The 14263-nt window shown below is 35.6% G+C and overlaps 1 protein-coding gene across 1 annotated transcript; it reads left to right on the top strand.

Annotated features, from left to right (window-relative positions):
- Window positions 1–1442: 1442 nt before the first annotated feature.
- On the top strand, window positions 1443–4018 carry LOC149397677 (pathogen-related protein-like). Its single transcript, XM_089615425.1, has 4 exons — window positions 1443–1763; window positions 2460–2592; window positions 3419–3723; window positions 3809–4018. The coding sequence occupies exons 1-4, from the start codon at window positions 1626–1628 to the stop codon at window positions 3965–3967; spliced, it is 735 nt and encodes a 244-aa protein (XP_089471551.1). The 5' UTR covers window positions 1443–1625; the 3' UTR covers window positions 3968–4018.
- Window positions 4019–14263: the final 10245 nt, after the last annotated feature.

Genomic DNA, 14263 nt, shown 5'->3' on the forward strand with positions numbered 1-14263 from the left:
ATACCAGACGCGACTCCTGAGAAAAGGAAACGAGGACCCATCCGACAAGATAACGCTATCGGGATCGGGCTCCGATCGTCGAACAACGCGAGGGTCAAAACTCAGATCAGGACGCGCAAGTCCTCCCATAGCCCTAAGGAAGTTAAGAAACTAAGATCCCTAAAGTCCGAAGGGTCCGAATACGAGAAGCAAAAGAAAATATAGATCGCCGAATAACGATCTCAAAGCAAAAGGGATGTATCAGATCAATGATAAAAAAGCCTTACCCACAAGATTGGAGGTCGGAAGATCCGAGTAAAAAGCGAGAGAGCTAATAGCACGGTCCGAATAAGCAGATCAAGCCGAGAACGCTCCGAGACTAAAATTTAGAAGAAAAAGCAAAATGAATTCAAAATTTGAGAAAAAGGTCTTATATAAAGACCATACAAACGGCAATGATTAAGCTTGTCCAAGAAGCCAAACACATCTGACCGTCAAAACAAAAGACGCTACGGTTCGGTAATGCCAAAAATCAAACGACGTCGTACGATGTCCTGCAAAAAGGAAAAAGAATGAGAATTCTACTCGGATCATTCCGAGGTAAATAAGCAAAGATGAACACGGTCATGAATTAAACCGAAATAGTTCCTTACCATTTTTGCTAATAATACTAAGAAACGGGAGGGCAGCTGTTACGGGATAAATTAGTCGGACTCCGAGAAGAATAGTCGGAATCCCGAGCAGAGAAAAGAATCCAGCACCGAGCTCGGGTTAAGTAAACCTAAGGGCCATCCATTGAAAAGGAACGAACCGTTCATAAGTTAAGAACGAAACCCACCGATCAGAACTTCGAAGAGAAGAGAAGAACGTGGGTCAAAGACTAGTCAAAATCAATAGAAAACATGTTTCAAACTCTAAAACGCACACCTTGACGGTTCAGGAACCATACGAAGAGTATTAACCGTCCACCTCAGCGTGGGACAGTTACCCAAAACCGTCCAAAACGTGGGATTGATCACCCCACGTTCTTCAGAATAATCGTCAAAGACACGACCAGACGAGTATAAATAGAAGCAGCGGCACAGAACGAAGCACGGACTTTTTACACACTTTCTTTCACTTGAAATATCTAGAAAACACTGCTCTCTTGTATTAGATTCGTCTGTATAAAGAGAAAGTCTTGCCTAAATCACTTCTGTACTCGGAGCCCTCGTACTCGGAGTCTGTGTATTTTCGTGAGATATTGTTGTACTAATTTTACAGGTCAACATATATTATCAGCACATGGCACAAATACTTTTCCAGCACATGAATATTATATATATATATATATATATATATATATATATATATATATATATATATATATATATATATATATATATATCAGGTTGATTCTAGCCACTAACCTAAATTCAATAGAAATATTAATATTATCAGCACATGGCACAAATACTTTTCCAGCCCATGAATATAATTTGACATTTCTTCTCGTGTTGTGACATCAGTTAGTCTCAAACCATAACATTTTGACATTTCTTGTATCTCCATGCCTATAAAAATACTACATAATATCAGGGATTTGAGAACCTCGCTTGCATAATAGCATCGTTACAAAATTCTGGTTCAGAATATCAGTGAAAGAAATGGGGTCCAGAGATGTTGCGGACGACAAATATCGTTACCTTCTGAAAGGAGACGAAGAGAAGAATACAAAGTGGAAATACGGTGCTCCTCCAAACTATGACGTTGTCAACAAACTCTTTGAAGAAGGAAGAACCAAGGTCACATACTCATATCTCTCTCCACTAAATATATTATATATATTTATATATGAAAAAAATCACTTGATTTATTGTCCTCCTATTGGATCTAATGCATATTTAAAGCAAAAGAAAGTGGAAGTGAATAATTGTGGGGAAATAGTATGTGAAATAAAACTAATATCTAAATTCATAACCGATAATTTAGATGTCAAATACTAATCCAACGTTATAAAGTGAATTTCATATGGTGTACAAACTTTAAAAAAAAAATTAAGTCAAAAGAAATACAGCTAAAAAGAATTCTACTTTGAAGGATAAAATTCTTAAATCATTATATTATGTTTTTTTTTTAGTTTTTTTACCTCTTTTATTTTTTATCAATGACTGTGATACTTTTAATGAAATTGGTCACGAAATTGCTAGATTTCATGATAGATCGATCACGAATTCTCTAATTTTTGTAGCAGATCGATCACAAAATTTAGGATCTCGTGACAGATCGATCACAAAATTGTTGAATTTTATGATTGATCTGTCACGAAATTCAACTATTTCGTTATTAATACAATAGTCTTTTCACAATTAATTTACTAATAAATTTGTAAAAATTTATTTTATGATTATTTTTATAATGATGTGTTAAAATAGTAATATTTAATCGTTTTAAATTAACTAAATAATTAAGATGTGAAAGTAATTGAATATTTATGGCAGACATGGGCTGAGGGGTCACTTGGAGAAAAAGTGCAAAACTTTGTAAAGACTTGGGAAATGGAGGTTTTCCACAAAATTGACCCCATTGACTTCAAGACGCTGGACCCACAAAACTACACTTTCAGTCTCAATGGTCTGTGATTTTGCTCATCCCATTGTTCTTCTTTTTTCCTATAAATGTAGGATACGAGTTTAAAGGATATCAAATCGTAATTTTAAAAATAAAAAGTCCCTAATTTTATGAAGAAAAAAATCCATTTTTATTAATATAACATCTATTACTAAGAGATTAAAAGTTTTGGTGCCGTCGGCGCCGCCTGCATTAGGAAATGAGACTATGTGGTCTTAAACATCGGAGGGTTTTTTTTTCCTCGATGTTTTCATCTATTTTTCGTCAAGTTTAAGGTGATTCTTCACGATCGTCGTCCGGAGCTCAGAATCTTCTTCATCCTTACCACTACAAGCTCATATTCATCATTTACATCAACATCGATCGACTGTTTCTCGAATGGAGGAGTTTTTATGATTTTATTTTTCTCTTATTTTTTTATCGTTTCAATAATTTAGACATGAATCTGTCTTTTATACTACCGGATCTTTGATCACTGTAGTTTTAAATTTCATTCTCTAGATCTGAAACGTAGATATGAGATATAATTTGTTTTCTTCGGACGTGGATCTCAATCGGGCAAAATCCCCCGTAAAATATAATCGACGTGTGGTGGTACGTGTCACCTGAAAAGACTAGTAAACCACTATTGTTGTATTATTATGATTGTATTTGTGATCCACATTTCATCTTTCTGTTAAAGAGTTTGAATTTTCTGTTGAGTTTAATTTTTTTAATCTAGCCTATTTGGCTTTATCAATATATTCATCATGTTAGGAGACTATTTATAAATAATAGTAAAAAGATAAAAAAAAAAAAAGAAGATTAAGTATGCGCAATTTGGATGCAGGAAGGAAGGCTATAAACCTGGAAGAAATCGCAAAGAATTTCGGGGGAGGGTACATCCCAATGCTCCAGACTTCGATGCCGGAGGAACTTATGGGATACAATCCGTACAAGGAGACAGTGGATTCGGCTCACAAGGCGTTCACAACCACTTTCCCGCGCGGGTTCGCCTTGGAAGTTCTCGAGGTCTACTCTGGGCCGCCCCTCATGGTTTACAAGTTCAGGCATTGGGGTTTCATGGAAGGCCCGTTCCACGGCCACGCCCCTACCGGAGAAATGGTCGAGTTCTACGGGATTGGCATCTTCCAGGTATGTCTACTACTTTCTACCCTACCAATTCATCTCATCATATTTCAAGTAATATTTCGTCCACTAATCGATGGGCATGGTGTAGATGAATGAGCACAAGAAAGTGGTTAGCGTAGAGTTCTTTTACGACCGTGGAGAGCTGATAGGAGGGCTTCTCAAGGGTAAACAACTTGACAAAGATGGTTCTTCCGGTGCAGCATTTGGTGTTTCCTCTCGCTGCCCTATCCTCAGAAACACTGGCTAATTAATCAATATAAGTCCTTTCATCAACAAGTATGATGGGTTTGGTAATAAGCTTCATGCAATATATTATTATGATTATTATTATTATTATTATTATTATTATTATTATTATTATTATTATTATTATTATTATTATTATTATTATAATGCACCGGTTGTGTAATGTAACGAATAAATTTGAACAATCTGTATGATAGGTTCTCGTAGTTTATGTATTATTTTCTTTTTGGTTGCATATATCACATGTATTTTAATAACGGTTGTTTATATACATTTTCTTCAATGTGTTTACTTTGGATCCATAATCATCCCCGTGTGCTTTTTATTTCTTTCTATTACAATCCTCATTTTTATTTATTTTGGCTGACTTTAAGGTTGTAACAGATGATCTGAAACACATTTATAATCTATGTTTAAAGTATTATTACATTATATTAATTAACATAGGAATAGTTGGTTGCGACTAGCTAATTCTTTAGCTTATTTTAAGATTTTAGTCAAAGTTTCATTTTATTAAAAAAAAAAAAGTTCACCAAGCCGAAGCAAATTAATTAACTGATTAGGTTAATTTAATTAATTTCAGTCTGATGCGTAATTTTTCAAAGTAAATTAAATTAACCTAACCAGTTAATTAATTTACTTCGGTCTGATGGACTATATTTTCTTAATAAAATGAAACTTAGATATTTTTTTAAAAGCAGGGTGGACTATTGGACTATTGGCCTGATTACCCAAGTGATTGTTGCAACTAGTCAATCATCTATCTATTTTTAAGGATCTAGCACAAGTATCATTTAATTATGGAAATAGTTCACCAGGCCGAAGTTAATTAAATTAAGTGTTCAATTAATTAAATTAAGGAGTATTTACATAAATACCCCTCTAACTCCTGCACGGGTATCCTGATGCCCCTCAACAAAAATCGTACATACCCAATCTTAAAATCATGCATCGTAGCAAAGTTAGGTCTTCTGTCACATTGTTGACAGACGTTAGGTGTGTGGTCACGTTTTTCGCACGTGACAAGAGTAAAAATGTTATTGGATAAATATAAGTAATAATGTAATCAAATAATAATGAAAGGTAAATAAAATAGGAATGAATTTGTATCGACGTTTCAAAATTAATGCTTATTCAAGAAGCAGAAAAAAAAACGTAAATGCGATTCGGCAAAGACGAAGTCGACTGCGAAGAAGAAGACCCCAGTTCGAAAATCCAAAGGGAAATTGCCGGCAAAGAAGAAGAGTCCAGTTCGAGAAGCTCCTGCAGAACTGCCAGAAAAAAAATGCCTGAATATGGTAGGACTGAAACTGGATCGGTTCGGTTCGGTTTCTTACATTTTTTTATATCCGAATCCGAATATTCGGTTTTTAAAAATTTGGTCCAATATCCGGTCCATTTTAGTCTAAAACCGAAATTCGGTTATCTGAATATTCGGTTATGCGGTTTCTTAAATCCAATATCCGGTCCAATATCCATTTTTCAAAATTCGGTTATCCGATTCTTTAAATTTCGGATCCAGTTTTATATCCGGTTTAAACAAACCGGCTATCCAGTTTTTAAAATACATATCTAGTTCTAAAATTATTACAATGATTTAAATACGAGTACAAAAAGAGTCATATAAAGCTCTAAAATAATAATTCATAGTCTAAAAAATAAAAAATAAAAGTTAGGTAAAAAATATTGTGAACTTTTTTTTTTCTTTCCAAAATCATGGTCTAGGTGGTTGTGAAAGACCTATGTTTAATTATTTTTAATTTAATTTTTTAAATAAAAAAATTCGGTTATATAACCGATATCCAAATTTGTCTAAAATCAAATCCGATATCCGGTCCAGTTTTTGAAACCGGATCGGTTATCCGAATCCAAATTTCGGTTATTTGACGTGGCTCCAGATTTCGGTTTCGGTTCGGTTTGGATATCGGTTTTATCTGATTTTCGGTTCGGTTTTGTACAGCCTTAGAATATGGTACGTATTTATATGAAAAGGGCTATTGCAATCGAAGTTTTTGTCTGGTATTATGTTGGTAAATTTTTGTTGTTGTGGTCCTAAACTTAGGCTTTTGTCTAGTTGTGTTGTAGTGATTATTCGTTTAGTTGGTCCCAAAATTAGGGTTTTCTCTGTTAATTTGGTATCCTCGAGTTTATGGTGGTGGTTGTGGTCCCATTTTATATTTGTTCGTACATGTGTTTGGAATATTAGTATAGAAATGCAAGGTAATTTAATAGTACTTTAAAATTGAATATTTTGACCTTTTCAGATCCGCCATCGACTTTTTTCATCATCAAACTTTATCACGGTGGTTCTATGGAATTGATCGATGAAGTTATGACGTATGTTGGTGGGTTCATCTGTTCATAGACAACTGTGACTTGGATTCGATGTCCATCATCGTTTTAGACAGCGTTTTGACGAAAAACTTAGGGTATGAAAAAAGAGTAAAGTATTTCCTACCTATAGTAAGGTCGACGATTCAGAAGGAGTACATTTGTACTGATGAAACCCTTCTTATTTCGTTGCGTAAGTGAGATCTCACGAAAAGTAGTTGTTTATTGTGATCATCCGTATGGGCAAGAGCAAGAACAAGCCACAAAACTAGTGCAAGTTGAAGATGATAAAAAAGAGCAAGAATAAGTAGATGAAGAAGAGCAAGAAGAAGATGATGTAGAAGAGCAAGTAGCAGTTGAACCAGTGGAAGAACATGATGATGAAGAAGAGCAAGAAGAAGAAGATGTAGAAGAGCAAGGTCCGGTACAAGAAGAGAATGGATATGACCACAATGAAGATGAAGTTGTTATTGACGGACAAGGGATAGATTTCGGACTCAGTAGGCTGAATAACAGCGGGAAGGGCCAAGTCAATGAAGAGCTGAATGAAGACAGTGACTACAAAGATGAGTTCGATGTGAGGATATGTAACGAGTCAGAGAGTGGAGAACAAGGAGGTAGTAGTACATATAAGCTGTCACGATGATATCCAAAGAAGAAATTACCCAAGTTCCTGGAGTTTAGACCAAACACTGATATGCGCAATCCGGATTTCAAGCTTGGACTAGTGTTCCCGAGTGGTAAAGTGTTTAAGAACGCAATCAAAGATTATTTAATAAAGGCTGGTAAAGAAATATACTTCAAGAAAAATGATGTTGATTGAGTACGTGGCGAGTGCAGAGACCCTAACTGTAATTGGGTATGTTTTGCATCATCTGTTGGAAAGACATCAACTTGGATGATCAAAACGTTTAAAGGTGAACATAAATGTGCAAGGATGAACAAATTTTTTTTTTTGCACCATCTGGAACCGGGAGTGGGTTTAGATCCAATCCGAAATGTGACATCTTTTTGAACAATCTATGTGAATGCTTCAATGGAATCATATCTAACAAGTGACATCCTCTTTGAGACCAATAGTTGAACTAACAAATGTATAACTTATACTTTACAGGTCTATCCTTATAGCAAGACAAAAACCAATATTGTCAATGCTTGAACAAATCAATCTGTACCCTCTACAACGATTCACAACACAAAGAATTGATGCTTCCAAATGGCATGGTGAGTTAGGACATCGGGTCTCAAAGATTTATGAGAAAAATAAATTTCAATCGGCCGAGAATATTGCATTATGGGCGGGAGGAGGTCAGCAGCAGGTTACAAATATGTACGGGTCAATGTATGTAGTTGACCTAAACAACAGAACTTGTTCTTGCAAAAGGTGGGATCTTTCAGGTATGTTTATGGCATGGTTGATAATGTAATTCCAGTTATTGTTCATATATTTGTAGTTGGTAATAATATTACTTGTTGTTCAGGTTTACCTTGTGGACACGCCATTTCCTGCATCTGACAAAAGCAATATAATCCAGTGGCGTATATCCAATATGTACAAAAATGAAGCGTACAAATACAACATCAATCCGATTAATCCACTCGAGCAATGGCCTAAAACAGGCAAAACACCAATGTCACGACCACCTGATGCTGAACTAGAAAGGCCAAAAAAGCTACGGCGTGTTGAGCATGATGAAGTTATTCCTCGTGGTGATACTAGAATAGCAAGAAAGTACATCACCATAAAATGCTGAGAGTGTGGTGAGAATGAACATAATGTAAAGACTTGTTTCAAGAGGAAACAAGAAGAGCTGGTAAGCTTGTGATCATCTTCTTTATTTGTTTACTTGTTCAGTTTAATTTACTTGTTTCTTTGCACTGAGATGACAAAAGAAGACCGGTGCTAGTGGAAATCAAAGCCAGGAATAGGGTCAATGCCAAACAACTAATGCTTCACATCAGCGTCAAAGTGAGAGTCAAAGCCAAACCCAAACCACTACTGGTCCAACTGAACAGAGTCAGATTCAAACCCAAACCCAAACCCAAACCACTACTGGTCCAATTCAATAGAGGCAGAGATAAACCCAAACTTCATTTTCTCCAAGCCAGACTCCAAGTTTAAGGGTAAGTGACAATCAGAGTCAAAGCCAAGCCACATTTGTGTTGTAACTTATCTTATTACTTGTTGTGCCAAGGAGTCCACGATTCCAGACCAATATGGTGCCAAGAAATAAGAATGGATTGCAGCCAAGGGTCCTATTCTAGATTATTTAACTTTAGGAAGCCAAGATTAATGTCTATTTTGTGGAACAAGTTTGATTAGAATATTGGCTTATTTTTTGTGTAGTAAAACTTGTAATCAGGTACATTACATGTATGTCTGGAACATCTGTTTTGGTACTTTATAAATCATGTTGTACGTGTACTATATTTTGGTACTTTCTAATCCGATAACATGTGCGTAAGTTCACTTGTATTTCATTAAATTTTAAGTCCACATTCAATTTCAGGCTTACGAAACGTAGTTGAACATGACCCAGTTAATTTGCATTACATTCAAAAACAAAAACAAAAACTTAGATTACATACCCTACAATATTACTTCACTAAAATTAAATACAATAATCTAACAATAATTATCATCAACATAAGCTTCACTTTCTTGGTTTCAACTTCAATTTATTGCCAATTTTCATTCTTTTTGCCACCGTTCACATCTTCGTCGCGCGATCGAACTCTTTTTCCTTGCTGAGTTCAACTTCATATCGATTTATCTTCCTCAATAATCCATGTACATCCTCAATCGATCTCTTACACATTCGTGGATCGATCCAGTCTATAAAACCACATCCATTAAAAGCACCCTTCTGCAAATTCAATCAGATGACAATGAGATCCACAAAAAGAATAAGGTCGTATATTAGACATTTTTAAAATCCATTAGAAACACGAGTCTGAAAAAATTCTTGTGAAAATCGGGAACTCGTCAAATCCCAATACATATTAATTTTCATACCTTATACCGAGCACAACCATAGAATCGTCGTCCAGGGTTGTCATCGGTCCACGATGTGCGTTGAAGGCTCGGCAATCCAAGAAACAATAAGGTCGTCGACGAGCATCGCTGGAAGACTGGGCTTCATCATTCTGACTACAGCTCATCGGATCGCTATTTCTAGACTGAGACATTCCATTTTCATCGATCGATTTAATTTGGAAATTTTTAAACCCTGAATTCTCAAATTACGTGTTATACTCATCAACGATAGGGGTATTTTGATACTTTCCTACGATGCTAAAAACGTGAACACACCCAACGTGCGTCAACAATGTGTGACAGAAGGCCTAAGTTTTCTACGATGTAGGATTTTAAGGTTGGGTGTATATGATTTTCAAGTAGAGGGGGCATCGGGTTACACGTGCAGGTGTTAGAGGGGCATTAATGTAAATACTCCTTAAATTAACTTCGGTATGTTGGACTATTTTATTAATAAAATAAAATTTAGAATATTTTTTAAAAAGATGGTGAGTTATTGGGTTACTAGCTTAATTGTTCTTATGTTTTAAGGTTTGATATATTATTAAAATACAAACTCTTATTTTACTAATAATATAGAGAGATGAAAAAAGAATTTTGTAACTAACTAAGCCATCTTAATCTTAACGTTTGGGATTTAGCCAACGTTTAGAAAGTTATGGGAAAATAGCCAAATGTATGACGTGGCAGGTTGCGTAATGGGTTAAAATTCTCAAAGTGTCCTTAAACCAATTTAGAGGTTTTTTTTTCTTTCTGTATTCGCCACTTTATCTCTCTTTTGGTTCTGAATTCTTCATTTTCTCTCTCATACTTTTTTTCAAACATTTTTTTTCATCAAAACTTCAAAAATCCGTATGTATCTCATATGAACTCGAAATTGAGTGATTTCAAATCCTACGGATTCGAGGCGCCGAGATCTTTAAAAATAGACCTATTGTATGGGATGAAAAATAATTTTAATACCATAGATGTAAAAAAATCATGTTACTGCCTTAGATATGGAAATAACTGAAAATTTTCGAAAATCATCTGCAAATAAATGGAAATTTATTGAATATTTCTAGAATAGTTATTACAAACACACGTAAACATGATGCATTAAATATAATTTTTCATCAAAAACAAAGGTTCATTTTTTGAAGATCTCGACGCCACGAATCCGTAGAATTTGGAATCAATCAATTTCGAGTTCATATGAGATAGATATGGATTTTTGAAATTTTTATGAAAAAAAAATGTATGAAAGAAAGTAGGAGAGAGAAAGTGACGAACTCAAAACTAGGAGAGAGAAAATGACGAATTTAAAAAGCTAAGGTCATAAAAGTAATTTTTATTAGCTATCATTTATGCCAGCTAGACTGTTTAACTATTTTTTTCAAAAGTTTGCAAACGTTGGCTATTTCCAAAACATGAATATTTTTGTTGGTTATTAAACGAAAATACCCATTAAAAACATTAATTAATTTTAGAGAGTTTACACGTACTAAGCACACTTATGCTTAAGGCTTTTAGAAAACAATATTAGTTGGAATTACACGTGCTAGAGGAATTTTAAAGTTGTCGTGAAAATAGCATACGTAATCATTTCATATCAAAACCAAGGTTTTAAATTCCAGGGGAACCGGACGGGAACCGGTCCGGTTCCCCCTTTTTTGAAGTCCCCGGCACCGGAACCACCAAAACCGAAAGTTTCAGGTGATTCCGGGGGAACCGGACCGGGATCCGGGAAGGAACCCGGTTCTCACTTCCCGGTCCGGTTCACTTAAAAAAAAAGAAAAAACCGGGTATTTATACCCGGATTCCCCCAAAATTTAGCCATTCAAGCCGGTTTCTTCTCTCCCAAATCCCACTGCGAGCAAGCTTATTTCTTCCCAGATCCCGTCCGGATCCTGCCGAGCCGCCTGTTTCCCGACGCGACATAGCTCATTTCTTCCCAGATCCCGTCGAAATCCCCCTTTCCCGTGAGCTTCCCGACGTGTTAAAGATTTTTTTTTTGATGATTTTGAGTTTAATTTTTCAAATTTCTTGATAATTCTTGAAGATTAAGTATAAATTGATAGTTGTGAACTTAAATATAGTGTTTATTTAAGGTTTGTGTTCATGATTCTAATTTTTTGTAATTAATCCGAATTATTTTGTAATATTTTGATTATTTAGTGGTAATTAAGGTTATGATGAACTTATTTATTGATTTATGAAGAAATTGTTGTGACTTGTTTTTAATTTTAGAGTTTGTGTTCATGATTCTAATTTTTTTTGTAATTAATCCGAACTATCTATCACTGTGTTGTCCAAGTTACGGGAGACATCCCCAGGTGAAATCATCCGTCCCGGCGCAACAAGATTTGCCACAAACTATCTAGCTCTCAGAAGTCTCTGTGAGAAGAGAGCTGCGTTGAGGACGATGTTCAGTAGTCAATGGTGGGATGATTCCAAATTGAGTGCAACTCCCACAGGTAGATCCATATCCGAGACTTGTTTAAATCCCAGATTCTGGCATTCGGTGCACGAAGTGTGTGCCATATTCGAGCCGATGTACACCACTCTTCGATTAGTGGACACTGAGGTGCATCCCACGATGGGATTACTATACTACGTCTTCCACGAGATGAAAAAGAAGTTGGAAGTGATGAATGGGAAGAAATGGGTTGTCGACATCGTGAACCACAGATGGAGTACTCAAATGGAACATCCACTACACATTGCAGCTTTCTTCCTAAATCCAAAGTAGTTGTTTAACCCGGATATAACCATGAACAATACCCACACGGCCGCTGTCACAAAGGTGTTCGACTTCTTGCATCCGGATCTTGATGGGTCAACTCTTGGGAGAGAGGTATAAAACTATAAATTGTTACAAGCTATATCACATTATGAATATATGAGTCTTATTTGATTTTCTCATTACAGTTAATCGCATTTCGAGACGCTCGAGTTGACTTCTCACAAAGAAGTGCTATTTCGGCACGAGGCACCCTTTGTGCAAGTAAGCTTGTGAGATTGTATGCATTAACTATGTCATGGAATGGTAAGAAATGACATGATATGATTTATGTCACATGATTGCAGGTGAGTGGTGGGAGCTTTATGGAAATTGGACCCCGACTTTACAGACGTTGGCCATTCGAATTTTGTCACAAACTTCATCCGCCTCCGCTTGTGAGAGGAGTTGCAGTACATTTGTCCTCGTCCACACAAAACAAAGGAACCGTCTAGCGTACAGCAGACTCGAGAAGCTAGTTTTCTGCTCATACAACATGAAGTTGAAGCTCCGAGAAGCAACTCGGATTCAAGACAACAACCTCACCCCGATGTATCCTTTGGATATCATCGAACGAGCTTTCGAACGCTCGGGGAATGACAATGAGGGAGACGATGAAATGCTCCGCTGGATTGACGAAGTTCACATGGACGACGTCAACCAGAACCCGGATCCGGCAGTAGCTGAAGCAGCTCGAGAGATCGGAGTTGATCCGGAGCGAGTGCTGAACGAGGACGTCCAACCTCAACGCGGATCCGGAGACAGTTCGGATTAAGATGGCGGAGGTTCATCTCAGTATGAGTACGACTATCACTTGGACAGGTACTTTCGTGCATGTGCTCATTATATGACTTGGTATGATTACTGTATGACCGCTGCATACGGTCGCTTTGAGTAGTCATTTGTATCCATCCTATGTTGAATTTGTTGAGCAATAGTATTTGGTGGATTGTGTTGAACTTTATCATTTTGGTTACTTTTTGTTGTATTTGTAATTTGGTATTGTGTTGAAACATTCTACACTATTTTTAATTTTATGAATTTTATCCTACGTACTTTGTATGTTTTTTTGTATATTTCTTTTCTGAATTCCCCTCGATAAATACGGTATTTGACGGTATTCCTCTACGGTAACGGTAAGTTCAATGGTACCGGTTTCCTTTTTTTTCCTGCTTCCCCCGGTATTCCTTTACGGTACCGGGGGTTACCAGTAAATTCGAAAGCTCAGAACGGTAACGGTAACGGTAACGGTATTTCGATCCTTGATCAAAACTAGTTTGCGTGTCAGTGAAATGTTAATTTTACCTTCATTTTGTATACTTGTTATTTTTATCCGTTTAATTTTTATATCATAAAATTAAAAAAAATAACCAACTTAAACGTTTTATATTACTAAATAGTCAACGTTTAACAAATATTAAGTAAATAGCCATAAATAATGACGTAGTTTAATATATAGAAGTGACTATTTATCTAAGATATACATCTGTAAATACATGAAAATAACTATTTGTCTAAGATTTATCAAACGTTGATTATTTAGCAATATCAAACATTTAAGTTGATTATGACCTTTTTTATATACAGCACTATTAATCAATACATTCACATAATTACGTAGAGTAAATTAACTTATTGCAGATTTGATGAGGCTTTTTTTAAAACTACATGGTGTATATTGAAGACTGTATACTGTATGCTGAAAACTATATAGTAAAAATTGTATATTGAAGGGTATTGATGTCCTAAATATTTTAAAACAAACATTTTGATATTTAAAATCACAGCTATTTTCTAAAGGAAGCCTCTAAAAAAAAACGTTAGTCTTGTACTTCTCTCTTTTTTATTAATTACAAAAAATATCCAAATGGACGATTGACTGGTTAATCTAAATGATAGGTCTATTGTTTCCGTTTGTTTGAATATTGCATCACTTTTCATACACGTTTAATTACGCTCTCTTATGTTTAGTCATACTTATAGTAATAATGTTCGTTAATTTGTCTCTTTTTTTGCTTTGAAGATTTTAGTCACATAACTTGTAGCTCTATAACATGACAAAATATTTTTCTTCCTTATATGAGCTTTTATATGTGTTCTTTCTTTTATGTACGCCTCAACTCCAAACATTAGGAACAAGATTCGTCAACCTACGGCAGTGGACATTA

Source organism: Urtica dioica, chromosome 5 (genome assembly GCF_054948205.1).
Source record: "Urtica dioica subsp. dioica isolate 48M chromosome 5, U.dioica_male_clone48M_v1_H2, whole genome shotgun sequence".
In the NCBI taxonomy this organism is placed as follows: Eukaryota; Viridiplantae; Streptophyta; class Magnoliopsida; order Rosales; family Urticaceae; genus Urtica; species Urtica dioica.